The sequence below is a fragment of the Podarcis vaucheri genome (genome assembly GCF_965113315.1).
Source record: "Podarcis vaucheri genome assembly, chromosome: Z".
NCBI lineage: Eukaryota > Metazoa > Chordata > Lepidosauria > Squamata > Lacertidae > Podarcis > Podarcis vaucheri.
In genome coordinates, this window is record NC_138758.1 from 28182565 (window position 1) to 28209415 (window position 26851).

General features: G+C 46.8%; 2 protein-coding genes across 2 annotated transcripts in view; both read left to right on the forward strand.

Moving 5' to 3' along the window:
- The window catches only part of LOC309523955 (tigger transposable element-derived protein 1-like), a 140597-nt gene that overhangs the window by 34606 nt on the left and 79140 nt on the right, over positions 1 to 26851 (forward strand). The gene's annotated exons all lie outside the window — the stretch shown is intronic.
- Positions 17121 to 26851, forward strand: part of MTMR8 (myotubularin related protein 8) — a 42967-nt gene continuing 33236 nt past the window's right edge. Inside the window, exons 1-3 of the mRNA XM_082208254.1 lie at positions 17121 to 17371; positions 23426 to 23548; positions 24595 to 24757. Of these exons, the coding sequence (XP_082064380.1) occupies positions 17348 to 17371; positions 23426 to 23548; positions 24595 to 24757 (310 nt within the window). The 5' untranslated portion in view covers positions 17121 to 17347. The remainder of the gene's footprint in view (positions 17372 to 23425; positions 23549 to 24594; positions 24758 to 26851) is intronic.

Genomic DNA, 26851 nt, shown 5'->3' on the forward strand with positions numbered 1-26851 from the left:
GATTACTTTGGACTGAGATTAACTAATCTAAATTTTACTCTAATTCTCCTTAACACATCTCAGTCTGACACAAACTAACCTGTGAATCCAAGAAAGGAAATTGTACAAAATCTTACTTCTAATATGGTTTTTCTTTTCTTTTTTTACTCAGCATCTGGTATTTTGAGCGTTTTGAACAGGAATAAAACAGGGCAGCACTGAAAAAAACTTTAATTAAAGTTCAGCTGGACCCTGATTCTGAAAAGTGGCATTAAAAGTGTATTCCTGCATATGTCTACTCAGAAGTAAATCTCATTAAATAATCTCATGATGAAAGTGACTAATAAATTTAATTATTTATTAAATCAGCAAGAAAATACTATCTTAGAAGCAATGGGAGAGAAGGACAGGTTCTCACTGCCTAATGTAATCAGAGAGACTGGTTTCCTACTTCACACCTATGCAATGTGATGCACATGTGCAAGATAATGTGAAGTGATCAGCTCCACACAGATCCTATCCTATGAAGAGCACTTTGTGCTACATGAACCTGCATAAATATTATGGTAAGGATGCCATATGTCCAGTTAAAAATCGCTGGAATATCCAGGAAAACCTGGACATGGCAGCCCATGTTGGTAGTGTAGATTTCGGGCTCAACAATTTGAAGGGGAGGGAGCTCAACAACTGGGGGGGGGGGCAGGAGAAAGCTCAACAACCTTTGTGTCCAGATTTTCAGTTTTTGAAATATGGCAACCCAAATTATGGTCATTGATGAAAGCTTCTCTCCACATCCAAGGGCCAGTCCCACCATGCCAGCGGGTTGAAGCAACCAGGTTGTTATTATTGCCTGACTTCCCTTTAAATGTGAAATCACACTCCCATGTTGGGTAGCTCAGTTGGTTAGAACATGGTGCTGATAATGCCAAGGTTGCAGGTTCAATCCCAGCTGCACATTCCTGCATTGCAGGGGGTTGGACTAGATTATTCTCAGGGTCCCTTCTACAAGTCTATGATTCTATGTGTTCTAACTCTACAAGTCTATGATTCTATGTGTTCTAGAACAACCTCCCACAACTTGGAGGGGGGGGGCTCGATGTTTTGAGCAACTGGGAATCTGCTGTATCAGTGATTCCACATGCAGGGTACTCTGACACATTCCCAGTGTTGGTTTGCCAAAACAAGTTATGCTCTCCTTTTTGCTTTCGCTATGTTTGGGCTCAGTGGTAGAGCATCTGCTTCGAATGCAGAAGGTCCCTGGTTCAGTCCCCAACATCTCCAGATAGGGCAAGGAGAGACTCGCTGCCTGAAACCCAAGACAGACTCTGCCAGTCAGTGTAGACAATACTGATCTAGATGACCCAGTAGTTGGACTAGGTAAAAGGCAGCTACCCATCTTCTTATAATGGCTGCTGCTGCTTTTCTGTTTCTCTAATCATGTCAATGTTTTCACAACCCTTATCAAAAACAGCAAAAATGCGTACAATCAAGTCCAGCTGGGGATCTGGGAAGAGAGAACAGGAGTTCAGAGAGGGGAGTAAGTTCTGTGACCTTGCTGCTCAACTCAATCTTTTGTGGTATTTTGAGTATTGTAATTTTGCTGTTCTTTTTATTGATAATAATTTAGTGCAATTGTTTAGAGTGAATTTCTGTACAATTATTATTTGCTGATATTCTGAGAGTTAATTTTATTGTGTACTTTTATAGTCTAATGAATTATTTAATATGGCTTTAAGTTGTTTGAGCCATATTTTTTATTTTGACTTATTTGCATTGGATCGTATTGTTTAAAAAATTGTCTTTGTTTTATATTTTGTTGTTTCTTCAGCTTATAAAGCATCTTCTGTATAGGAATATAAAAGGGCAATATATAAATCAAAATGACGATGATGATGATCTAGCTGTGAAAAGAGGGTTGGTCCTCCTGTGGATGAGTAATGATGAAGAACTAGGAAGCTGAAAGGAGGAGGAAATGGAGGGATGTGGAAAGCTATCAATGACTAGTAGCTGTTATGGCTGTGTTCGACTTCAGGTCTGAGGCATTGTGCCTCTGAATTCCAGTGGTGAGAATGCTGTTGTGCTTGGGGCATGCTTGTGGGCTTTCCATGGCAACCAATTGACCACTGTGAAGACAAGATGCTGGCTGAGATGGGCCTTTGGCCTGGTCCAGCAGAGCTCCTTTTTTAAAAGCAAGGGTATATGTGTTGGTCAATAATGCAGTTGCTCAAAATTTTTATGAGAATAAAAAAGATGCTACAAAATCTTGGCTTTTCTCTATTGGCCTGCTGAACCCCTGGCTCTCTTGAAGTTGTCTGGATTTTCCTTCCAATCAATCTCTCTTCCCCTTCCCACAATTGTTGTTGTACAACTATTGTTGTACATAGTTCAGTCTGTATTCCTTTCCCCCAAGTGGCTTGAATTGATGTTGGCTTCGCTGCACAATCTTCTTGGGTACCCGGGATCTGCTTGTTTTCTAAGTGTGCCAGGAGGGCAATTGCAGTTTCTCATCACTGATCCAAACAGTGTAGTTACAATGACAGTGCCAGCCCTACTATTAGGCAAAGCGAGGTGACTGCCTTTGGCTGTGTTTGTTGAGGGAAGGTGGGATTGTGGCTGCCCAAACACTAGCCATTCCCATCCTCTGGAGCTGGCAGAGTATGGACTGCAGTGCTGCTGGGTTGAGCTGGCTGGACCTCTCACCTAGTGGCTTTCTTCTAATATTCCATAGATAGTATTCCATTGGGAAAGGACCCTAACTGAGCCACCAGGTAGAAAAACAGCTGATCCCAACCACACATTCCAACAGGCATGATGACAAACCCATGTGCCATGCAAGGAAAACAAAAACAACAAATCACCTGAGGCCAGTGAAGTTAAATCTTTATTCAAGGAAACCAACCACAAAGCTCAGGCCTAGTGGTCTCAACAACCAGTGTGGTGAGCCAATGTGGTGTAGTGGTTAAGAGTGGTGGACTCGTAATCGGATGAACTGGGTTTACTCCTCCACATGCAGCTGTTGGGTAACCTTGGGCTAGTCACACTTCTTTGAAGTCTCTCAGCTCCACGCACCTCATAGAGTGTTTGTTGTGGGGGAGGAAGGGAAAGGAGAATGTTAGCCGCTTTGAGACTCCTTTGGGTAGTGATAAAGTGGGATATCAAATCCAAATCCAAACTCTTCCCAGAAGGTCCTGGCCCAGTGAAGCAGCTGTGAGGACTGAAGGTCCCCACCTTCCCACCCCTCTCTAAGGTTCTTCCTCGCCAAGGTTTTTACCACACAGCACCAATCTGTGACTGCACACAACTAATCTCTGTTCTGCTCTTTTCATTTCTCTGTGCATTCTCAGAGACCAGCAGGGAGTGGGGTTGGTTGCAACAGGAGGGGGAGATTCCCTGAACTGCACTCTGCTCAGGCCTCTTCCTTCTTACCAGACCTTGTTACCTCTTCAGCTTTTGACAACTCCTCCTCCTAGTCTGCTCCTTCTTCTCCCTCTGACCACATAATCGATCACAAGACGTGTCACAGTCACACCATTTGAATGGCAATAATAATAATAATAATAATAATAATAATAATAATAATAATAATAATAAATTATTTATACGCCACCCTGGGCGGCTTCCAACAGAATATTAAAAACAATACAGCATCAGACATTAAAAACTTCTCTAAACAGGGCCGCCTTCAGTTGTCTTTTAAAAGTAAAATAGTTGCTTATTGCCTTGACATCTGCTGGAAGGGCGTTCCACAGGCCAGGCACCACTACCAAGAAGGCCCTCTGCCTGGTTCTCTGTAACTTGGCTTCTCACAGCGAGGGAACTGCCAGAAGGCCCTCGGCGCTGGACCTCAGTGGGGGTGGAGACACTCCTTCGGGTATACAGGACCGAGGCCATTTAGGGCTTTAAAGGTCAGCACCAACACTTTGAATTGTGCTTGGAAACGTACTGGGAGCCAATGAAGATCTTTCAGGATCGGTGTTATACGGTCTCGGCAGCCACTCCCAGTCACCAGTCTAGCTGCCGCATTCTGGATTAATTGCAGTCACCAATTAATTGAGTCACCTTCAAAGGTAGCCCCACGTAGAGTGCATTGCAGCAGTCCAAGCGGGAGATAACTAGGGCATGCACCACTCTGGCAAGACAGTCTGTGGGCAGGTGGGGTCTCAACCTGCGTACCAGATGGAGCTGGTAAACAGCTGCCCTAGACACAGAATTAACCTGCACCTCCATGGACAGCTGTGAGTCCAAAATGACTCCCAGGCTGCGCACCTGGTCCTTCAGGGGCACAGTTACCCCATTCAGGATCAGGGAGTCCTCCATACCAGTCCACCCCCTGTCCCCCAAGAACAGTATTTCTGTCTTGTCAGGATTCAACCTCAATCCATTAGCTGCCATCCATCCTCCAACAGCCTCCAGGCACTCACACAGGACCTTCACTGCCTTCACTGGTTCCAATTTAAAAGAGAGGTAGAGCTGGGTATCATCCGCATACTGATGAACACCCAACCCAAACCCCCTGATGGCAATGCCAATTCATGAAGGATATGAATATCTATGAATGTCTATTAGCCATGATGGTCTCTGAATACCTAGCACAATACTTTGCTGATAACATATTCCTTATGACATCCTATAAGGCGGTGGCATAGGCCAATGCATCTGTGATGCCAGTTTGTTGTCAGCTTCTCTAGCTCCACCACCAAACTGGCAGTAAGAGATATATCAGTGAGTTGAAAGGGTTTTCATTCCTGACTCTAGCAGATGAAGGGTTGTGGCCCAGTTGGAATTAAGCACTTCCCTAATTTTTTGAATGTGTTCATTTGAACCTCAGTCCCTGCTTTTGCTAGCTTTAAGGCCTCCCTGTGCTTTGTTGTCAACTAGCCTGCTGGTAGAGGCTGAAGCATAGGAAGCTGTTTTATACTGAATCCATCTAGCTGGGAGCAGCTTTCCAGGATTTCAGACCAAGGAGCCCAACCTGGAGATGCTAGGGATTGAACTTGGGACCTTTGTATACAGAAGTGGATGAATTCACATTAAGATATGGGTCTTTTCTAAATTAGTAGTTATGATGGCCCTTCCCATAATTTGCCCTTAGGTGATGGAGCTTCTGCGACCTCCAGTCAGGAGAATCAGGAGACATTACCTGTATGCAGATTGAAAGGCGGGTGGTCTCAATAGGATTTAAGGACTTCCAAGCAGGAAAAACCCTGTTGATCGGGAAGACTTGGAACTAAGCCGTCACTTTGCCAAAGGAACAAGCCATGTTCCCACTACTCCTGTTTTAGGGAAACTCCTAGACTCAGTCCCCATGAGAGGCGATATAGGGGTGTACCAAACAGGGCCTCCTCCTGGGTGGCATCACAAATGTGGAATAGCTTCCCCAGGAAGGCCAGCTTGAGAATCTAGCGTGGTCACTTTCGACACTGCATTAGAACTTTATGATGATTATAATTCTTCTGCAAACACCTCACTTTTCAGTTTTCTTATTAGCTGTTTTCTCCAGCTTTAGATTTCAGCACCTTGTTTACAGTATTGAGCTTCATGCCTGTGACCTGTGGCTAGGATTTCTTCTTCTGCAGTTCTTCTTCAGATCAAAAGTTGGAAAATACAGTGGAATAAATTACCCATTAGTGATTATTCACTTTGCTCTAATTGCAAACTAAAGAAAACTGCATGGGATAGGCAGCTCAAGATTCATCTATCAGCTTTCTCAGCCCTGTTGGAAGCAGATTGAACATCAGGGGATTTTTGTTGTTCATTCCTTTCAATTCACAATATCCAGATACAGCAAGAACAACACACTTGTTTAAGCATTGCCTTATCTCCTTTGTAGCTTTCAGGCTCTGCTAGCAAGGCCTTAATTAAAGGGGAAAGTTCTAAATTTGTGCAGCTTGGGTCTCAGCAACCTAGGAGGCTAAATGTAATGGCAAAAAATATTTTGCTTTAACCGACTTACAGCATAAGCATTTCAGATTTCAGGGAATTGGGAAGAGCCCTGCTTCTCACTTTAAATGTCTAGTCTTAGTCTCATTTTAAGTGTCTACTCTTTGATATGTTTAAGCTAAAGTTATAAATGAAACATACTTTTATTGCAGCAGAGCTCTGTTCTTCAGAATAACCCAAGGAATGCTGTCAGAAAAGGTCACCCCACCTTTGTGGGTGTAAAGGAGATTTGCTTTTTTGGCAAACATGCAGATAAATTATGGTTTAAAGCTGCTTGTCTGCTTCACTCTTCCACCTGTTTGGCACTGTAGTTTCTTTAGTTCAAGGTCCTCTAGAAATGGAACAAACACTATAACTATGGTTTGCCAGTTCAGGCATGGCTCTCAATCACAGGGGTATGCATACCCCTAAACATTTTGTGAAACTATGTTTGGCCTCATTGAGGGACAGTATTTCAATATGAGTAGGAAAATGAGAGTACCCCTAAACATTTTTTAAAGAAAAAAGCACTTTATATAGATATGTGCCATATGCATAGAATTAGGACCCATTGCAGCTGAGAGCCCCCAAAGTTATTAGCATACATTGCTAACTAAGAGGATATCACTGAAATGTGACTACAATGAATTGTCATAGCTGAATTCCAATTTGTAAGTTAGTTGCATCGTTTCCACTCTTCGTTTCTCACACTGCCTGATTATAGTCAGCAGAGGCTAGTCCATTAGGGCAGGGGCCACCAACCTGGCACCAGGTCTTATTTGGCACCCCTGAGCTTTTATTTTTTTAAAAAAAAAAATGGTAGGGAAGCACCGCTCGCCTACTTCTCCTGGACACTGTCTCCGGCTGAACGGAATTACAGCCAGCTCGACAAGGAGGCACTGGCACTTGTGGCTGGAGCAAAGAGGTTCCACGAATACCTCTATGGGAGAACCTTTGACCTCATCACTGACCACAAGCCACTCCTGGGCCTCCTCGCCAGTGATCGACCAACTCCATCAGTCCTCTCGCTATGCATGCTGCGATGGACTGTCTTTCTGGCAGCTTACAGCTACCAGCTCCAGATAGGTAGCCTGTTGGTCTGCCATAGTCAAAATAAAAAAATTCCTTCCAGTAGCACCTTAAAGACCAACTAAGTTAGTTCTAGGTATGAGCTTTCGTGTGCATGCACACTTCTTCAGAAGAAGTGTGCATGCACACGAAAGCTCATAAGCATGCACACGAAAGCTCATACCTAGAACTAACTTAGTTGGTCTTTAAGGTGCCACTGGAAGGAATTTTTTTTATTTTGAGCTACCAGCTCATCCATCACCCTGGAAAATTGATGGGTCATGCCAACACTCTCAGTCGTTGCCCACTTCCAGCGCTTGTGGAAGACCCGGCTCCTGCTTCATCGCTCCTCCTAATTGAGGACCTTCCAGCAGCGCCAGTATCGGCTGCCAATGTAGCCTCTGCATCTGCCCAGGACTGCATCATCAAACGTGTACTCAACTGGGTGTGGAGGGGGTGGCCGGAAGGGTCTTTTGCACCAGAGTTCCAGCCGTTTGCAACCAGACAGCACGAGCTCTCGGCTCATCGCGGCTGCCTACTGTGGGGAGACCAAGTCGTGGTTCCCCAAGACTCCGCCAACGCGTCCTCAAGGCTCTGCACATCGGCCACCCAGGGATTGTCAAAATGAAGGCATTGGCTCGGTGTTATGTCTGGTGGCCTAACATGAACGATGCCATCACTTCGTGGGTTGACTTCTGTCAGGGGTTCAGGAGCAGAGGCGAGGGCAAGGGAGGAAACAGAGAGCGAGGGGGAGGAGGCAGAAGAAAGGATGAGTGATGACGACGACCCGAGATCTCCGAGTCTTTCCAGTGAATCAGAAGATTCACAAAAAGGAGCACCAGTGGCCAGGGCAAGGGGGGAGACTAGGGGGACACCCCAGGAAGATAGAGCCAGAGGGGACTCAGAGGGGAGCAGTTGGAAATCGGGACCAGCGTCACCGCCAGAGAGTAGGAAAGAGGAAGAGCGCCAGGGATCAAGCGCTGGCAGCTCGCAACAGGAGGGAGGGCACGAGTCAGGAGTGGCCACACCTTCATCGGGGAGCGAAGTGACGGTTAGACGGAAAGTGGAAGGTTGGGCGCGCGCGCCAAGTTCAAATGCACAGGAAGGTGGCGCAGTAGGCAGCCCGGAAAGGGAGCCAGGTCCTAAAGCCCGGCGCAAGGAGACAGGAGAGTCAGGGGGGTCAGCGTCAGAAGAATCCCGGAAGGAAGAAACCCAGGGGGGCAGAGGGACCCAGAGGAGAACTGTCAGGCGGAAAAGGTGGAGCAGGGCTAGGATATTAAGTTGGTGCGCAAGGGGCGGAGACTCAGACGGAGCTTCGCCGATCTAAGCATAAGACGTAGGGTTGCACGCAGCAGCTCGAGAATGGAGACTGTAACTCAATAAAGACTTTTATTTAACGATCGCTGGCTAGCGTGATCCTCTGTGAGCTAGGATCTGGAAGTAACCCTGACAGTAAGCTCCGTCTCATCAAATTGTGGGCATCCACGGCTTCGCGGAGAGGAGAGAAAGCGGGTGCCTACAAGAGAGCTCACGAACGGCAGGCAATATGACGGCCGAACAGCAAATAACGGAACTCAGAGAAGCAGTTTCACGACTGAATGCCGAGGCGCTGGCGTCCAGGAAGAGAGAGGAGGAAGCAGCTGCCGCCTACAGGGATCTCCAGCTCAGGTTGGACGTGCTTACGAAGCAAGGGCAACAGACACCCAAACCAGAGGGGATTGGGTTGGGGAGACGCACAGGCGGTCTGGTCTCTCACTTCGATGGGAATTTGCAACAGTACCCCAACTTTAGAGCAGACGTAATGTGTGCACTGCAACTGCTGCACAAAGACTTTAGAGATGAACAAGAGAAAGTGGGGTTCGTCACGTCCCATTTGCATGGAGACGCTAAAGCATGGCTGCGCAATTTGTGGAGAGATAAGGATCCTGCGCTCCAAAATGCGGACGCCTTTATTAAAGCGATGGATGGCTGTTTTTTATCAAGCATTGACGTGGATATTGCCCGAAAGGAGGTGCATGGACTAAGGCAAGGGAGGGCCAGCGTAAGGCAGTATCATGCCCGCTTTTTCGCTTTGGTCAGTGCCCTGGAATGGGACAGAGATTCGGCTCCTGTCAGAGACCTTTTTTGGGAGGGCTTGCACAACTCGGTTAAAGATGAGATTGCGAGGGGGGAGAGACCTCGGACCACGCAGGAGATCGTTCAGAGGGCGCTGGCGGTGGGGGTGCGGCTGGAAGAACGTCCGTGGAGCAGGGACGAAGGGCGCAGCGGGCGCGAACCAGCCAGGGGCTCCTCCTTCCTTTCCAGAGAAGCAGCGCGTGCGCAATCCACGCCTCCAACAGGGCGAGGGGTGGAACCGATGGAGGTTGGGAGTGCAAGGGCTCAGTCAGCAGCCAGAGCCCTAGCACCGGCAGCAGTGAAAGCGAAGCCTCCTAGAGGGAACAGGAAGTGTTATATCTGCGAGGATCCAGGGCATATGGCGAAAGAGTGTCCCCGGAGGCTCCACAAGCACACTGCAGCCTCAGCAACGGTGACTGCAGCAACGCAGCACGGAGAACCACAGCAGGGAAACGACGATGTCTGGCTGGAGGAAGAGGCACTGGGGCCCAGCCAGACGTGTCAGTGAAGCAGTCCCCAGAGATTTTACCGCCCATGGACCCCCTCCCGCCCAAGCCAGTAGTGAGGCTCACCGCATCGCTCCAGCTACCCAATGGAATCACCATGGACGTGCCAATCACCGTCGACTCGGGAAGCAATGCAGACTTCATAGGGCAGGACTTTGTCGACCGGCACGCTATACAGTTGCTGCCTGCCACGCTGCCCCTGCAGGTTGTCACGGTGGATGGCAGGGAACTGCTAGGGGGGCAAGTGGTGAAGCAGACGCCACCTATGGTGCTGCGGCTTGGAAATCACAGGGAAATCATCAGCTTCAACGTCACTCAACTGTCGGACACGCCTATTGTATTGGGCATGAGTTGGCTGGACAAGCACAGCCCGACGCTGGCTTGGTACCAGAGGCAGCTGACCTTCGGCTCTTCCTTTTGTGCTGAACACTGCATCATGCCCCAGCAGGAAGGGGAGCAAGAGGAGTCACAGCTGCTGCTAGGCACGCTGCAAGCGATTCCCCACAAGTACGCAGAATTTTTGGAGGTTTTCTGCGAGAAGGAGGCAGACAAGCTACCCCCCCACAGACCATATGACTGCAAAATTGACCTGCTGCCGGGGGCGGCGCTGCCCAAAGGGAAGCTGTATTCCATGCCTGAAGACGAACTGCAGGAACTCAAAGAGTTCATAGATCATAATTTGGAGCGCGGTTTCATCCGAGAGTCCCAGGCAGCGGGGGGCAGTCCCGTATTCTTTGTGAAGAAGCGAGACACGCCCCAAAAGAGACTCGTAGTGGACTACCGCATTTTGAACAGTGTGACGAAGCCATCGGACTTCCCCATGCCCCGAATCGACGACCTCCTCGCCAAAGTACGCAAGGGCAGCGTGTTCACCAAGTTGGACCTGCGAGGGGCGTACAACCTCATTCGCATGCGGGAAGGAGATGAGTGGAAGACAGCCATGTTCACGTCCCTGGGCACCTACGAATATAGGGTTATGCCTTTTGGATTGCAAAATGGCTCCCACGTTTTTCAAGCTTTCATGCATCACGTGTTGGCGGGGCTCCTCTACAAAACGTGCGTCTGTTTCTTGGATGACATCCTGATCTTTTCGGAATCGCAGCAGGAGCATGACAGACACGTCAGGGAAGTGCTGAGCAGGCTACAGCAGCATAGGCTTTACGCCAAGCTGGAGAAATGCCAATTCGACGTGACGGAGGTGGATTTCCTGGGCTACAAGTTGTCTGACAAGGGGCTCGCCATGGACAGCGCCAAGGTTCGAGCGGTGTTGGATTGGAAAAGCCCACGCAACCGGAAGGAGGTCCAACGGTTTGTCGGCTTCGCGAACTTCTATCGCAAGTTCATCAAAGGCTTCGCTATGCAGACAGCGGCCATCACGGACACGCTCAGTTCCAAGAAAAAGAAGTTCATCTGGACAGCACAGGCGGAGCAGTCCTTTCAGGCACTCAAGCGTCTTTTCGCGTCGGAAGAACAGCTACTTCATGTCGACCCCAGCAGGCCGATGAGAGTTGAAACAGACGCCTCGGACAGGGCCGTCGGAGCAGTCCTGCTGCAGAAGGACCCGCAGGGGGTTTGGAGGCCGGGAGCGTTTTACTCCAGGAAGCTCAGCAAGTCCGAACAGAACTACACCATCTGGGACAGGGAGTTGCTGGCTATTCATGCAGCGTTCAAAGCATGGAGGCACTTCCTGATTGGAGCCAAGCACACGGTGCAGGTCTGCACGGACCACAAGAATCTGGAGCACTGGCGCACGGCACAATTCCTGAACCAGAGGCAGATACGTTGGGCTGAGTTCTTTGCGAACTTCGATTTCCGAATAGAGTATGTCCCGGGGGACACCAACATCATGGCGGACGCGCTCTCCCGTAAGCCACAGTATCTGGAGGACGCCACGCCAGCGGCCGCCATGCACATCTTCGCACCAACAGTGTGGGCGTGCGCTGCGGCGACAGTGGACCTGGAGGCGGTGCGACGAGCGTTGCAGAATGACTCCTTCGCGCAAGCAAAGATGGCAGAGATGCAAAGGGGCACGGCAGCGACCGACGGGTTCCAGCTGAGAGATGGATTGCTCATCCGCAAAGGGGCCATCTACGTGCCGGGAGACGAACTTCGCGCCAAGGTACTGCATCAGCTGCACGACGCGCACACTGCCAGGCACTTGGGCAAGGAGAAGACGGTGGAATTAGTCGCCAGGGATTTCTGGTGGCCCGGAATGAGAGGGGAGGTCGCGGACTACGTGGCGAGGTGCGACACCTGCCAGAGGGCCAAACCAGTGCACAGACCGCCGGCCGGACTGTTGGAACCGCTGCAAACTCCGGTCGAGCCATGGGAGAGAGTAGCCCTGGACTTCGTCACGGATCTGCCCAGCTCGAGGGGCAAGACGGCCGTGCTGGTGGTGGTGGACTTGTTCTCCAAGATGGCACATTTCATCCCGTGTGCGAAGGTGGCCACGGCGGAACAAACCGCCAAACTGTTCATAGACCACGTGTTCAAGGTTCACGGGCTGCCACGGTCTATTCTGTCCGACCGCGGGCGGCAGTTCATCTCGAATTTCTGGCAGAAGCTGATGGGCTTCCTAAACGTCAAGATCAACCTGGCGTCGGCGAGACACCCGCAGACCAACGGGCAAGCGGAGCGGGTCAATGCCATCATGCAGCAGTACCTGAGATGCTATGCGAATCAACAGCCGGCGACGTGGGTGGATTACCTGCCGCTCGCCGAGTTCGCCTACAACAACACGAAGCACGTGTCCACGGGGGTCACGCCGTTCTTCGCCAACAACGGGAGGCACCCCAGAACCTTCCCGGGACTGGAAAGACTGGTGGAGGGGGAGCCGCAGACAGCAGAAGCGTTCGCGTCGGAGTTGCAGGAGGTCCACGATCAGCTGCGGCGGCACCTGGAGCTGGCTAAGCACGCATACAAGGTACAAGCGGACAAACACAGGAGGGTTGGCGAAGAGATCCAGGTGGGAGACTGGGTCTGGTTAGCAGCCCACGCAGTGCCGGCCAGGTCGTTGGCCAAGAAGAAACTAGGGCATAAGCAACTGGGGCCCTACCAAGTCGAAGAGCAGGTCAACCCGGTGGCTTTCAGGCTGGCGCTTCCGGAGGGTTCCAGAATGCATCCGGTGTTCCACAGATCGGTGCTCACTCCCTACAAGGCACCGCACAGGTTTCAGGAACCCGGAACGGCGCCGAGTCCGCTCCGAGAGGGAACCAGGCAACGGGGAGTGGCACAGGAGGTGCGCCTCAACGAAGTCACGGAGATTTTGGACTCCAGATGGGGGGAAGAGGGGGTAGAATACCTTCTCGCTAAGGAGGGCACCCCGGCCAGTGCCAACAGCTGGGTGCCGGGCTACGCTTTAGATGAACCTCTGCTCAAGGAAGAGTTTCATGCCCTCTTCCCCCATAGGCCAATGCCAGCGGACTTTTTCGACGACTGGCTTTTCACGCCCACGCTTTCAGCCAGCACGTTCCGGGGGTTCGACTCGGATGAGGAACCGACACGAGACGCCCGTTCCCCGGAGGGGTCACCCTCGGGATCTGCTTCAGAACCCTCGTATTGGTGGGATGATCGACCAGAGGAGCAGTGGCGCAGAAAGTGGCTGGAGGGTCCAGGACGAGCAACGCCTCCAGAAGGAAGCGAGGGAGAGACGGACATGGACGTTTTCGGGGACGACCAGGGTTTCGAGCACGGCGGCACAGAGATGGAAGCAGAGGTGACCGTCGTCGACGAGAGCAGGGAGGAAGAACTGGAAGACTTCGGATGGAGGCCCGCCACGGGAAGCGAACTGTACCCGACATTCGTCCCCTTGACACTGCAGCACCCAGCTCCCACACCGGAAGGAGGGGAGGGGGGAAGAGGGGGCTTCGAGGGGGGGATGGATGTCAGGGGTTCAGGAGCAGAGGCGAGGGCAAGGGAGGAAACAGAGAGCGAGGGGGAGGAGGCAGAAGAAAGGATGAGTGATGACGACGACCAGAGATCTCCGAGTCTTTCCAGTGAATCAGAAGATTCACAAAAAGGAGCACCAGTGGCCAGGGCAAGGGGGGAGACTAGGGGGACACCCCAGGAAGATAGAGCCAGAGGGGACTCAGAGGGGAGCAGTTGGAAATCGGGACCAGCGTCACCGCCAGAGAGTAGGAAAGAGGAAGAGCGCCAGGGATCAAGCGCTGGCAGCTCGCAACAGGAGGGAGGGCACGAGTCAGGAGTGGCCACACCTTCATCGGGGAGCGAAGTGACGGTTAGACGGAAAGTGGAAGGTTGGGCGCGCGCGCCAAGTTCAAATGCACAGGAAGGTGGCGCAGTAGGCAGCCCGGAAAGGGAGCCAGGTCCTAAAGCCCGGCGCAAGGAGACAGGAGAGTCAGGGGGGTCAGCGTCAGAAGAATCCCGGAAGGAAGAAACCCAGGGGGGCAGAGGGACCCAGAGGAGAACTGTCAGGCGGAAAAGGTGGAGCAGGGCTAGGATATTAAGTTGGTGCGCAAGGGGCGGAGACTCAGACGGAGCTTCGCCGATCTAAGCATAAGACGTAGGGTTGCACGCAGCAGCTCGAGAATGGAGACTGTAACTCAATAAAAGACTTTTATTTAACGATCGCTGGCTAGCGTGATCCTCTGTGAGCTAGGATCTGGAAGTAACCCTGACAACTCCTGTCAAGAATGCCAAGAGTCGAGACCTGCACCGCCGGCAGCTAAGGGCAACATCTGGGAGATGCCCATGGCACCCTGGACGAGGATGCACATCGATCTTGCTGGCCCCTTTCACGGCCGGATCTTTACGGTAGTGGTGGACGCCTATTCCAAATGGCTGGAGGTCGCCCTGATGCCCTCCACCACTACCGAAGCCGTCATCCGGGTGCTGCGGAGCCTGTTTGCCACTCCTGGGTGTCCTGATGTCCTTGTCTCCATCAACGGACCTCAGTTCACGTCGGGCACCTTTGAAAGGTACCTCTTGGGGCTAGGCATCTGCCATGCTCTAACAGCACCATTTCACCCAGCCAGCAACGGGCAGACAGAAAGAATGGTGCATTCAGCAAATGAGGCACTGGCGCGCCTGGAACAGAGGGAATGGCACGAGCAGGTCACTGAACACTTGCTCATGCAGCACATCACCTCTCATGTAGCCACAGGGCGGAGCCTGGCCGAACTGCTAATGGGTCGCCACCTCCCGTCTCCGCTCGACTGGCTGCACCCAGACTTTGATGTGGCCGAGCCCACGGGCTGTACTCACGTGCCACAGTCCTTTATTCTGGGGAATCAGGTTTTTGCCTGGAACTTTGTGGACAACATTCCTTGGGTGCCAACCATGGTAGTGGGAGTCACAGGGCTCCGTTCATACCAGGTGGCACTCAAGAACGGACACTTGTGGTGCCGGCACATAGACCAGCTAAGGCGCAGGGTTGGGGATTTGGACAGTACTGCTGTGCTCCCAACTGCGGCCCCAGCTCCGGAGCGGTCGCTAATGGAAGGCGAGGCTCCACCTACATCTTCCTCACAAACTGAGGGCATGGAGCCAAGCCAAGCCGTTTCGGTGGGTCTGCCTGGCTCTCCAGAGACTCAGACCACCGCCGTGCCTGACCGTCCACCGAGTCCACTCATGGTTCCTTCGACAGCAGCGGAGCCAGGGAACTTGGGCTCAATGCCACATTTGGTCGCACCACAGTTGCAGCCAGAATCGGGCAGCCACCTGGACTAAGGTACTGGCCCTTGGAGGTCTGGCAGGGTTTCCAAGCACCCAGCTTATTTAAAAGACTATGTTCACTGGACAAACTGCACATGTAAAGCTGTATGATGCATAGGTTCAATTAATATGCTTATGTGCCTTACTGAAACCAATAAGGGTATTGCTGTATGTAATGGAACCACTATGACTGTAACTACAGTGGTACCTCAGGTTACATACGCTTCAGGTTACAGACTCTGCTAACCCATAAATAGTGCTTCAGGTTAAGAACTTTGCTTCAGGATGAGAAAAGAAATTGGGCTCCGGCGGCACGGCGGCAGCAGGAGGCCCCATTAGCTAAAGTGGTGCTTCAGGTTAAGAACAGTTTTGGGTTAAGTACGGACCTCCGGAACGAATTAAGTACTTAACCTGTGGTACCACTGTAATGCCTTATCTCGGTGGGGAGGGGTGTTATGTATTGAAGTTCTCACCCTGGCCACCAGGGGTACTGTGTATATACAGTCATACCTCACATTAAATATGCTTCACGTTGAGTGTTTTCAGGTTATGCTCCGCGGCAACCTGGAAGTAATGGAATGCGTTACTTCTGGGTTTCGCCGCTCGCACATGTGCAGACACTCAAAATGACGTCAGATGCAGATGCGCAGTTGTGGGTTGCATTCTACTCAGGATGCGATCGGGGCTCCTGAACAGATCCCGTTCGCACCCAGAGGTACTACTGTAGTTTTCACTCAGGTCCACGTCAGTTAATTTAGGTGGGAAACCCTGGGGTGTTGTTACAATGTTGACAGCCGGCTGCCTATAAAAGCAGGCTGGCTGAGCTGTTCAGTTCAGTTCAGTTCCAGCTTACTACTATAAAGAACTACTTGGAGAAATCTCTGTGTCGTCTGCTTTGTCAACCCACTACTTAATAAAATACATACATATTTGCTTCTTATCTCCCAGGAGAGGAGGGGACATGACATCACACAGAGCCTTCTCTAACAATCCTGTTTCTATGGACTGCCTATCAGCAATGCAGCTCTATGGTCTTAACCACATGTTAACTAGCAAGAATACACATCGTTAGCTTTGACTGCATGTCTTCCACAGTTCTCACAGTGGCCAACCAGATGCTTTTATGGAAAACCTGCAAGCAGAACCCAAGCACAAAGCTGACCTCTCCCTTCCTGCAGCTTCCAGCTACTGGTATTCAAAAGAATTGCTGCTGGCAACTATGGTCATAGAGCACAGTCATCGCTGCTAGCAGCCATGGATAGCCCTCTCATCCATGAACTTGTCCAATCCCCTTTAAAACAATCTAGGTTGAGGGCTGTCTCTGTTCCTGTGGCAGAGAGTTCCATAGCTTAACCAAGCACTGCATGAAGAAGTATTGTCTTGTATCCATCCTGAATCCTCCAACCTTGCTCTTTCCCTGCTTATCCAATGCAGGCACATATGCATATAGTTTTTGAATTTGAACTCGGTGCAGTCTGTATCTGAGTAAATATACTTAGGCTTGTACCATTATCCTGCAATCCTGTGCAATATGACTTGCTCGCTCCATGTAAACGTGTATAGGGCCAGGGCTCTCTGATTGACGGATACCTGTTTACACTTATTTTCAAGACTGCTCCGTATTTTGGGGAAATTTGGGAATATAAATAGGCAACGCAGCAAAGGCCACAATTTTCCCCACAGCCAGTTGTGTACTATTATCATTTGTTGTTGTTGTTGTTGATGATGATGATGATGATGATGATAGCACTAACGTGTTTCTCTCCCTGGATCTCTTTCCCCGGCCTCTACTCCCAAGCGGCGTGTTTCGAACTCAAGCCTTGGCGGAGGTCCTCTCCTCCGCCTGTTGCGTGGTGAACGGTGCCCTTACGCAAGATGGCGCTTGCGGTTTCAGGCCACGGAGCAGGCCTCCGTCGGGCTCGGAATCTCGCGAGGTTCGGTGAAGAGACGGGGCTGAGGTTCTGAGGAAGAGGCCGGGTTTTTTTGTTTTCCTTTTTTGCGGCGCGGGCGGGGAAGGTTCGGTCGAGGGTTCCGCCGCGAGGTAACCGGGGAGAGGTGCCCAGCTTTGGGGTGGGCCTCCCTCAGCCATGGAGCACATCACGACGCCCAAGGTAAGGGGTGATGTGTGTGTGATAGAGAAATGTGGCAGGTGCTGGCCATTCCTCCTCATGAGGCTTTTTCAGCCACCCCCCATCCCCCAAATTTTCAGCTAGTCCTTCCCATCCCCACATAACGGAGGAGGAGATGGTGAGGAAGGCCTGTTGTGGATATTTCCTTCTCCCCCCCCCATCCCTCCCCCCTTTTTGGTAAACCATATGCAGTGTAAAGTAAGGGGTCCCTGAGCACGTGCAGAGTGCATTTCATGTTCGCCTTTCTGGTGTCTTATGCCCTAATCTCGTATTTGCTTGGCCAGGACGGGAGGGTGCGTGCTACAACCCTTTAAAAAATCTCACCATAGTAAAAATAAATAAACATACATACCAATGAGTAGAATATGCAAAATGAAACATTATTAAAATACATAATTTTAAAATAGAAATCATTCAGTAATGATAATATCCCGTACTGATGTAGTGGGGTTATTTTATTGTGCATCTTAATTACAAATGCTTACATAAAATGTTTGTGTGACTAGTTTTTGTGCTTTTTATATCGTTTAGAAGCCTGTTTCAGCATTAAGTAGTAGCAATAGTAATGATGATGATACCCATTTAAAGCCTGCCAGGAATCCTTGTTTTCCTTTTTAAACCAGACAGCACTAGTATTACTGTATGCTAGCCTTGAGGCTGCTGCTGAATTGCTAAACTGTGGAGTTAGGTCTTGATAACACCACCTGGCCTTCCTGTACACAGGAATTGTTAGTCTTAAGGATGTTTTCCTCCTCCCACAACAAAACCTAATCAGACCCTCATTCTCATCCAGCCTTGCTCCAGACTCCCAGATCTTAGTCTTAGCAGCTGGTTGGGGTGTTGAAGGGAGGCAGTGGTTAGAAGCATAGTTATATGCAGTGTAATGTAATCTCAGAGTTTTTGAGCTTGTAATAGAGTGCATTCCCATAATCTTTCAGATGTTACATTATTGCTGGTGAACTGGAATTGATTAGCATTGACATAATGGAATATGCTTTCAACAAGTCTTAGAAATGGCTCAACTCATCACTGAAAATAATAATATTTCTATAAACGTTTGTGTGCTTATTGTTCTCCCTTAATGCATACTGAAACCCTGAGCCTGCTTCCCAAGGTGCTCCTCAACCTTTGCCACTTATCCACATAAGGTGGGCTTCTTGAGATCTTGGTCCTAGAATCTGGTCTTGAAAGCAGGGATAATTGGTGCCAGACTGTGCAGGCATCTCACAGGGATTCTGAGCATGTGCAGAATATGTTTCCCACTTTTAGCACCTTAAATGGTAGATTGAAATTCATTAGCAAAATTCAGATTGTTAAAATCTACTAATCTGTTCATTTAGCTTTTTGACATGATACTCTGCAAACATTTGAGCTTGTGTAAAAATGTCGTAGTCTTGCATATCATTGCCTTTCTGGACTCACTACACATTTTTCCTGTGCTTTTTCCTGTAGTTTTTCTGTATTTAAATCAGCCATGTAAATAAGACTATGTAAATATATAAGCATGCTAAGTGGCCAGTAACCTCTGTTCCCATGCTTACTGTAGAGAATGGCTTCACTATGGAATGCTTACTGTAGGTCATAGCTTCACTATGGAATAGTGAGGTGTGGGTCTTTTGACAAATTCACTCCTGAGTACCCCCTTGGGTGCTATGGAGTCAGTTTTACTCCTTAGTATACTGAAGAACGGTGGTTGATGAAATGGAATGGTCAAGGGCTGGAGCACAAGTGGTGTAAATCTTGATTGGGAGCTGACTGAGCACATGCTCATAATTTGAACTTCCACACAGTGGTGAGAGTCGTGAAGGGATCCTACTCCGTTGCCTCCATTGCATCCTCAGGGAGCCATCCAGCAAACCTTTTCCGTGTCCAGAGATTGGTTATTCCTGACGAGGCAAGGGTTGATCTTTGGAGTACAGTGGTACCTCGGGTTAAGAACTTAATTCATTCTGGATGTCTGTTCTTAACTTGAAACTGTTCTTAACCTGAAGCACCACTTTACCTAATGCGGCCTCCCACTGCCGCTGTGCTGGCGCCAAGCGATTTCTGTTCTCATCCTGAAGCAAAGTTCTTAACCCGAGGTACTATTTCTGGGTTAGCCGAGTCTGTAACCTGAAGCATCTGTAACCCGAGGTACCACTGTACACAGTCGCCAGCTGTAACCAGATGGCTAAACAATTTGAGGATAAAGTTGCTTGGCTCCACAGCAATTTAGATGCTACTAAATCGAGAGCTATAATAAGTTAAAAGCAACATCCATAATTGTACTTACTGCTCCAAAACTTTTTCTTTCGAAGTCTTTGGTTGAATATTGAAGAATGTGAAGAAAATATTTTGTTTAGTGGGTTTTGCACTTGCTGGAGCATTCTCTGAATTCAGTAATGAACATTATCTAGCAAGCGTATGAAAGCATTCACAGTGGTACCTCTGGTTACATACACTTCAGGTTACAGACTCCGCTAACCCAGAAATAGTACCTCGGGTTAAGAACTTTGCTTCAGGATGAGAACAGAAATCACGCAGCAGCTGCGCGGTGGGCCCCATTAGCTAAAGTGGTGCTTTAGGTTAAGAACAGTTTCAGGTTAAGAACGGACCTCCGGAACGAATTAAGTACATAACCAGAGGTACCACTGTACTGTATAGTTTAGGCATTCTTCACTGAGAAATGATAAGCAACATCACTGAGAAATGATAAGCAAACACCAGCTCCAACTAGCATGGACAATGATAAGAAATTATGGGACTTGTAGTCTAGAAGCATCTGGATGGCCACAAGTTGGCCACCCCTATTTTAAAATATTTATGACTTTAGAAAGTTGGTGTCTCTTTAACTAAAGCATCGTACTCTTACCTAAGATGAAGAAATCTACGTGCAATATTTTTCTTTAACCTAATAGTGGTTTATCTGAATGGAATAGATAAGAAAAGCAAACGCCGCATGAAAGGGTCCCAATGAGTCATTCATATATCAGGATCAGGAAACTCTTGGCTTAGCCATCTTGCTTCTGCTGTGTCCTTTTAACTTGTTACATCCACACTCCAACTTCCTGTTTTGCTGGCTGTTGCCTTTCAGAAGGCATGGGGGGACATGACAAGCTCTTTCCTTAGCCTGCACCATGCTAACATGGCAGAGAAAAAGCTAGAGATTTAGTTCTCCATAGCATTTTTTATTCAACAGTTTCTATCCTGACTTTCTGTCCTAACATTGAGCTGTGCAAATGCATATTAAAATAGAAAGCATGAAAGTTCTAATGTTTTTGACAACGCTAATGCTGGATAGCTCTGTTGGTTAGAGGGTGGTATTGATAATGCCAAGGTTACAGGAAAATTCTGCAGTGTACTTGTTTAATTCATATATGTAGCTTTATAACCTGACCCATCTCAAAAATGTGAGGCAAGTAACAAAAGCAGGCTTCCAGCTGTGATTTGCTTAACCTTGAGCCCCAAAAGCTCAACAGGTAGGCATTTCTCTCTTTAGGCTAGGTTCACTACTAATGAAATATTCACTTTGCAGATGAGAAAACAGGAGGGATCACTGGCTCGGTTGCTATCACTACTGCGGCATCTTAAAATATGATATATGTCACAAGTTGGTTGTTTTGAGTATGAATCCAGAGTCAGCTGTGCTGCAATCCTCTCCATTTCCTCTTCGATTATTTTCGTATTATCTGTATACCAAGGAGTCCTCTAGCAGCAGGAACTTGTGCTTGGAAGCTCTTTTGCCAGTGATCCAAAAATCCATTCTTTGTTGCACAGGCTAGCAAGGCCATTGGCGGAAGAGCTATCAAAGCTAGTAGGAGTGTTTCCTACAGAGCTCTGGCTCATGATTCTTTTGGATAGAGTTCTTACAAACACAATGAGGTGCTGAAAAGGAGTTGAGAGCTAACACTATTTGCACTTAGAAAATCTTCCTTGCTTGTTTGCCTAAAAGTCATTATTTTCCTCATCACGGGTGATCAGGTGAATGGTTGTTGCAACTGGTTCCCCACCTGGAATATGAGTATCTATGCTGAATGATAATAATAATGCTGTTTCCATATGCTCAATAATTAAAAACCTGGTGTTCAGACCAAAGCATTCTCATTTAATGTTGAATGCTTGAAAGTAAATAAGCTTGGTGATAAAACTCCACATTCGGAATATGAATCTTCCCCCCTTGATTTGCATTTTCTATAAAGATGTTATTGGAATTGAATAACTCCATAGAAATTTTCTAAGCAAAGAATTTATTTTCTGAACATATTTTCCAGATACTGTATATGAACTGAGATCCTGTCAGAATATAAATTAATCTGGGAATAATGTTCATTTTGAGAGCATTCACTTTCCCCCAAATGGTGAGGTTTAATGACTCTCATCTATCAATATCTGAATAAACCTCTCCCTATATTTTATTTATATTGCATGTTACTAATTGAGATATATTTTGGCATAGACATACCTAAAGATTTGATAAGATTTGGTACAAATACAAAATTGATTTGGGCAAGCAAATTTTCACCTATAGGCATCAATTCCGATTTGGACCAGTTAATAGAGTATCTTGATATTTTACTAAAGGCATCTATCATTTGCATCAACAGAGGAATAGTAGTATGAGGTTTAGAAATAAACAAAAGAATTAAATACTAGAAGCTAACAATTGGTGTTAATTTTCTGAAGTGGGCAACTTTGGAATATACCATACATAGCATCTTTGGTTGGGTGGATAGTATTGGGATCAAAATACATTAGAACTCTGGTATCTCTTGAAACGATTATGTCTGAGAGCTGTGGAATGCAGTGTCTTAAAAAATAGGATTTGACCCCTTTAAAAATTGGGGGAAAGATGGTAATGTGGAAAAATTTGATGGAAGTGGGCATATTGACTTTGGATCAACTGATAGATGATGAATTTTAACATACACTGTGTTACAAGATAAACAGTAGCTATTGCATGCAACCCAATGGCAGTATTTACAGCTACAACATTTGTAAACTATGCTACTTTGTTTGGACCAGTAGCATTTTCAGCTTCTGGGACACCTGAGATACTAGAAGAACTGGTTAAATATTTTAAAACTAAAAAAACCCACAATTACTTTTTATAGTTATTTGTTATCAATAAATCAATTTGATATGCAGATGTTAAGAAATAAATGGAATAAAGAACTGGAGGTACTTATATGGCCTAGACAATGGGAGAGCTTTTTAACTCTTATACCAAGGGTGTTAGTGGACCTTAAATTATGACATAAAACAAAAAATAATATTTAGAATTTGTTGTATTCCACCATGTTTATATAGAAAAGAATTTTTTTGGGAGATTTAATAAGGATAATGTTTCTTTAAAATGCGTTTTTACAATGTCCAGTGCTTTCTAAGTTTTCAAGGGGGGCAAAAGGGATCTCAGCCCCTAGGAGTTGGCTCCTATGTACATTTATTAAATGGTTTGAAGACCTGACTACACCTGCCACCTATGAGAAGATTGCTTATAGACATAGACTTTGCATAAACAATTACAGTGGTACCTTGGGTTAAGTACTCAATTCATTCCGGAGGTCTGTTCTTAACCTGAAACTGTTCTTAACCTGAAGCACCACTTTAGCTAATGGGGCCTCCTGCTGCCGCCGCTCCGCTGGAGCACGATTTCTGTTCTCATCCTGAAGCAAAGTTTTTAACCTGAAGCACTATTTCTGGGTTAGCGGAGTCTGTAACCTGAAGCGTATGTAACCTGAGGTACCACTGTATAATGAAATTTGGAACTCCATTATACAAAATACAGTAGGTTAAAAATTGTAATTGTTAACAATTATAATGATATACTATATCTCTTTTTGCTCTCTTTTCCTCCACTTTTCTTTAAAACCACTTTTTATATGTTGTATTTAATTTAAAAATGAAATAAAACATTAAATCTCACAAGTGTGCACCCTATCTGGGCAGCGCAGATGACTTTTACGTTTTGCAACTTATCTGGTGTACTGCAGATATTTTAGAAATGTTCTAAACTAATGCCTACCCCCTGGCACTCTTCCTTTTATTATTACCCTACAGGTAGAAAATGTCAAGTTACTAGATCGTTACACCAACAGAAAGCCAGCTAATGGAACACTGTACCTGACCGCAACACATTTAATCTACGTAGATGCTTCGGCTGAAGTTCGAAAGGAAACATGGGTAATGTCAGAGTGCAGTGTAACTCTCTTGCTGAGCACTGGGAGACAGGTTGGGGGTGTCTTGTGACCTAAAGGGCTGTATTGATGTCCATGTGTCTATTTAACAAGCCTAATTTTTTTCAGAGCTTTTAATGTACTATGATGTGTTCAGGATTTGTCTGGTGATCATTTCGCGAGCATATGGATAAAAGCAGCCCTAGTGGTCCATCACCATCAGCAGTCTCTTCAATGTGAATTGGAAGCCAGAAGCGATCTGTGAAGGCAATAGCACAGTTTGTTGTTCAGCAACTAGTATTCAGGAGCATACTTCCTCTGATACTGTTTCTATAGTGTTGTTGGTGATGTTTTTAACATGATATTAAGCCCATAGCAATTGTTAGAGATAAACATCAATTGGCTGAGGACTAAGTTTGCAACTATAAAATTTAAGCAACATTTGCTCAACTTTGCATTACCAAAATGGTATCTCCATACTGCAACAAGTACACACCCACCTACCCCAATTAATAGTTTCCTTTTCACATTTTTTCTCGCACTATGTTAATCTTATTTCATAAAAAGGAAAATCTTAAAGCAGGCTAGCAAATAAGTCATACAACATTTTTTGTCTGCAATTCCCCCATCTGGCCCACAGTTTTCCTGCCCACACATCCCTATCTTAGTCATTTGTGCCTTCAAAGTAAAAGAGAATCTACTCCTATAAAGCACCCCTGCCTGTAGACACTCGCCCCAGGAAAGTAGCTGTTTATGAGCCTGATTCAAAGTATCTGTACCAGCTGAGATTTAATTCATGCTTATGAAATTAAGCATCTTAGTAAACAATAGTGTTCCTGTGGTGTATGATGGCATAACTGAGAGATTTAACTTTCTAGAAGTAAAATTACATCTTTCATGACAAGATGTAGTTCTCAGTCATAAATACTGAGTATTTGGTTTTTCTAAAATGTAAATAGTCTCTAGTTTCAGTTAGAATTCAGTCAGAATGGCTTTTTAAGCTGCAGTCAGTATTGACCCTGTAAGCTTTCTTTCTCTTTTTTTTTTTTACAGATTCTCCACCACCATATTGCTACTGTGGAGAAACTGCCTCTGACCGCATCTGGCTGTCCACTGCTTATTCACTGCAAGAATTTCCGTGTTGCTCACTTTATTATTGGTCATGAGCGGGACTGTCATGAAGTCTACACTTCCCTGCTGAAACTTTCTCAACCAGGTACTTGGAAAGTGCAGTTTGCTTCCATATGAAGGAAGGAACTTAGCTTAGTGATACAATACTTGCATTGCATGACAGAGATTTCAGGTTCAATCTCTGGCATCTCCAGGTATGCAAAAAATGACACCTGTCTATCTGGATTTCCACTGCCAGCCAAGGCAGACAGTACTGAGTGGATACACCAATGGTCTGATTCCTATATTTCATACCCTGGCAATGCAAGTGCTTGTTGATGATGAGCTTTGGTTATTGAACTTTGAGCTCTTGTTAAACCAGACAGGAAGAAAGGAAAGCATCAATAGCTCCAGCTGTTTCCATCGCTGTTAAAAGAGTGGAAATACTTTGCATTTTCTCCTCTCAGGATGTTGGTAATAATTAAAACATTAATTTTGTTTTGGTGTTTGTATAGATTAAAATTGTCTTTAAAGCTAAAAAAAAAAATATCTTTTGGCCCTCTAAAGTAGGAACCTGAGGCCCTCCAGAAGTTTTTGGACTTTAACTCCCATCAGTCCCTGCCGGTCAAGAATGATGGGAACTGTAGCCATGCAACATCTGGAGGGCTGCAGGTTCCTGATTGCTAGTCAAGAGTATTTGTATTCTGCTTAAAAGATTTCTGTAGTGATTTGATGTTGGTGGGTAGTAATTAAATTTGTTAGTTGCTTGTCGCACAAAGAAGCTTTCCAAGTGACTTACAGTGTATTTAAGAGCACAAGCACACATGAAAATAAAACACATGAAATCCATAATAAACCACAAAGCAACCCTCAAAAGTAGTTATTGTTGAGAGGGGAAAGTGCCTGGATTGTGTGGTGATCAATTACATTATCAGTTTCATTTTAGAATCATATTTTTAAGAGCAAAAAAGAGAACACATTTGCTGACTTCTACTTTTAACTATGGATTGCTATAACGACTCTCGTTTTACATACCCATGGAAAGGAGGATGTGTCCTGGAAAAAGAGGACATATGGCAACCCTACTCTAGTCACTAAAACTGGAAAAAATAAGATACTGTTTCAGTGTTTATAGGACCTATATGATAACAGAAAAAAATTATCTGCACTTAATACCTTATTGCATGTAATAATGGGCCATGGATGAGCTGGCTTCCTCACCTTCGAAGACAGAGCAATTTGTGTGGGATCTGGAAGAAATCCTACAGGCTGTATTGGGGACCCTGCATAGGCCTGATGAAGCTCCTTGGGTCAGTATTTGACACTGTTGAGATTAGAATACCTGTCACGTGCAGCATTCCTCAACCTAGTGTCCTCCAGGTGACTTAGACTACATCTCCCATCAGTTCCATCTAGAACAGGGCTGATGGGAATTGATGGGAATCGAAATCATGTGGAGAGTACCAGATTGGGGGGCGGGCTGCATTAGAGAGTCCTGCCAGCAGCTTCCATTTTCTCTCTAATTTAGGGCATCGTGGTTTTTGTTTCTTTTGTGCTTGAATACCCATAGTTTTGTTGTGGTTCAGTACCTCCACAGAATCCCACACTGTCTTTCCTCAGCAGAGCTCAAATAATTACTCATTATTCACTAGTGGGTGACTGACGGTTGAAGATTACCTGTTTGGCAAACTGACTATTTTATCAGATGCTGGCAGAGACCAATCTGTCTCTGGAGAATCTGCTTACTTGAGAGTCAACAGGATAAGTTATCGATTGGATTTGCATTTTGCAACAGAAAGGAAGGAGGCCTGGAAAGGCAGGGAGTGAAAAGGTAGGGAGTGAGTTATTGTTGATCTGTTTGAATTTCAAAGCTGTCACTGAGTTTGACAATGTTTCAGAGAGCTACCATGTTTTCCCAGCAAACCCAAGAGCATCATTTTGCTGTAACAGTTCTAGGCAGATGAGGTTATCAGATTCAGATGATAAGCAAACATATTTATTTATTTCAGTTTCTTTATGAATTGCTTCCTGTGAAGCATCTCATTGTAATTTAACAGTAATAACTGAAAAAGGAAGGTCTTCAGTAGGGACCAGTGGAGACGGCATCTGTCTGATAAGTAATGGGTGGGAGTTCCAAAGGGTAGATGCTGCCACATTAAAGTCCCACTTCCTACATTATATGGAGCAGACCTGCTGAGAT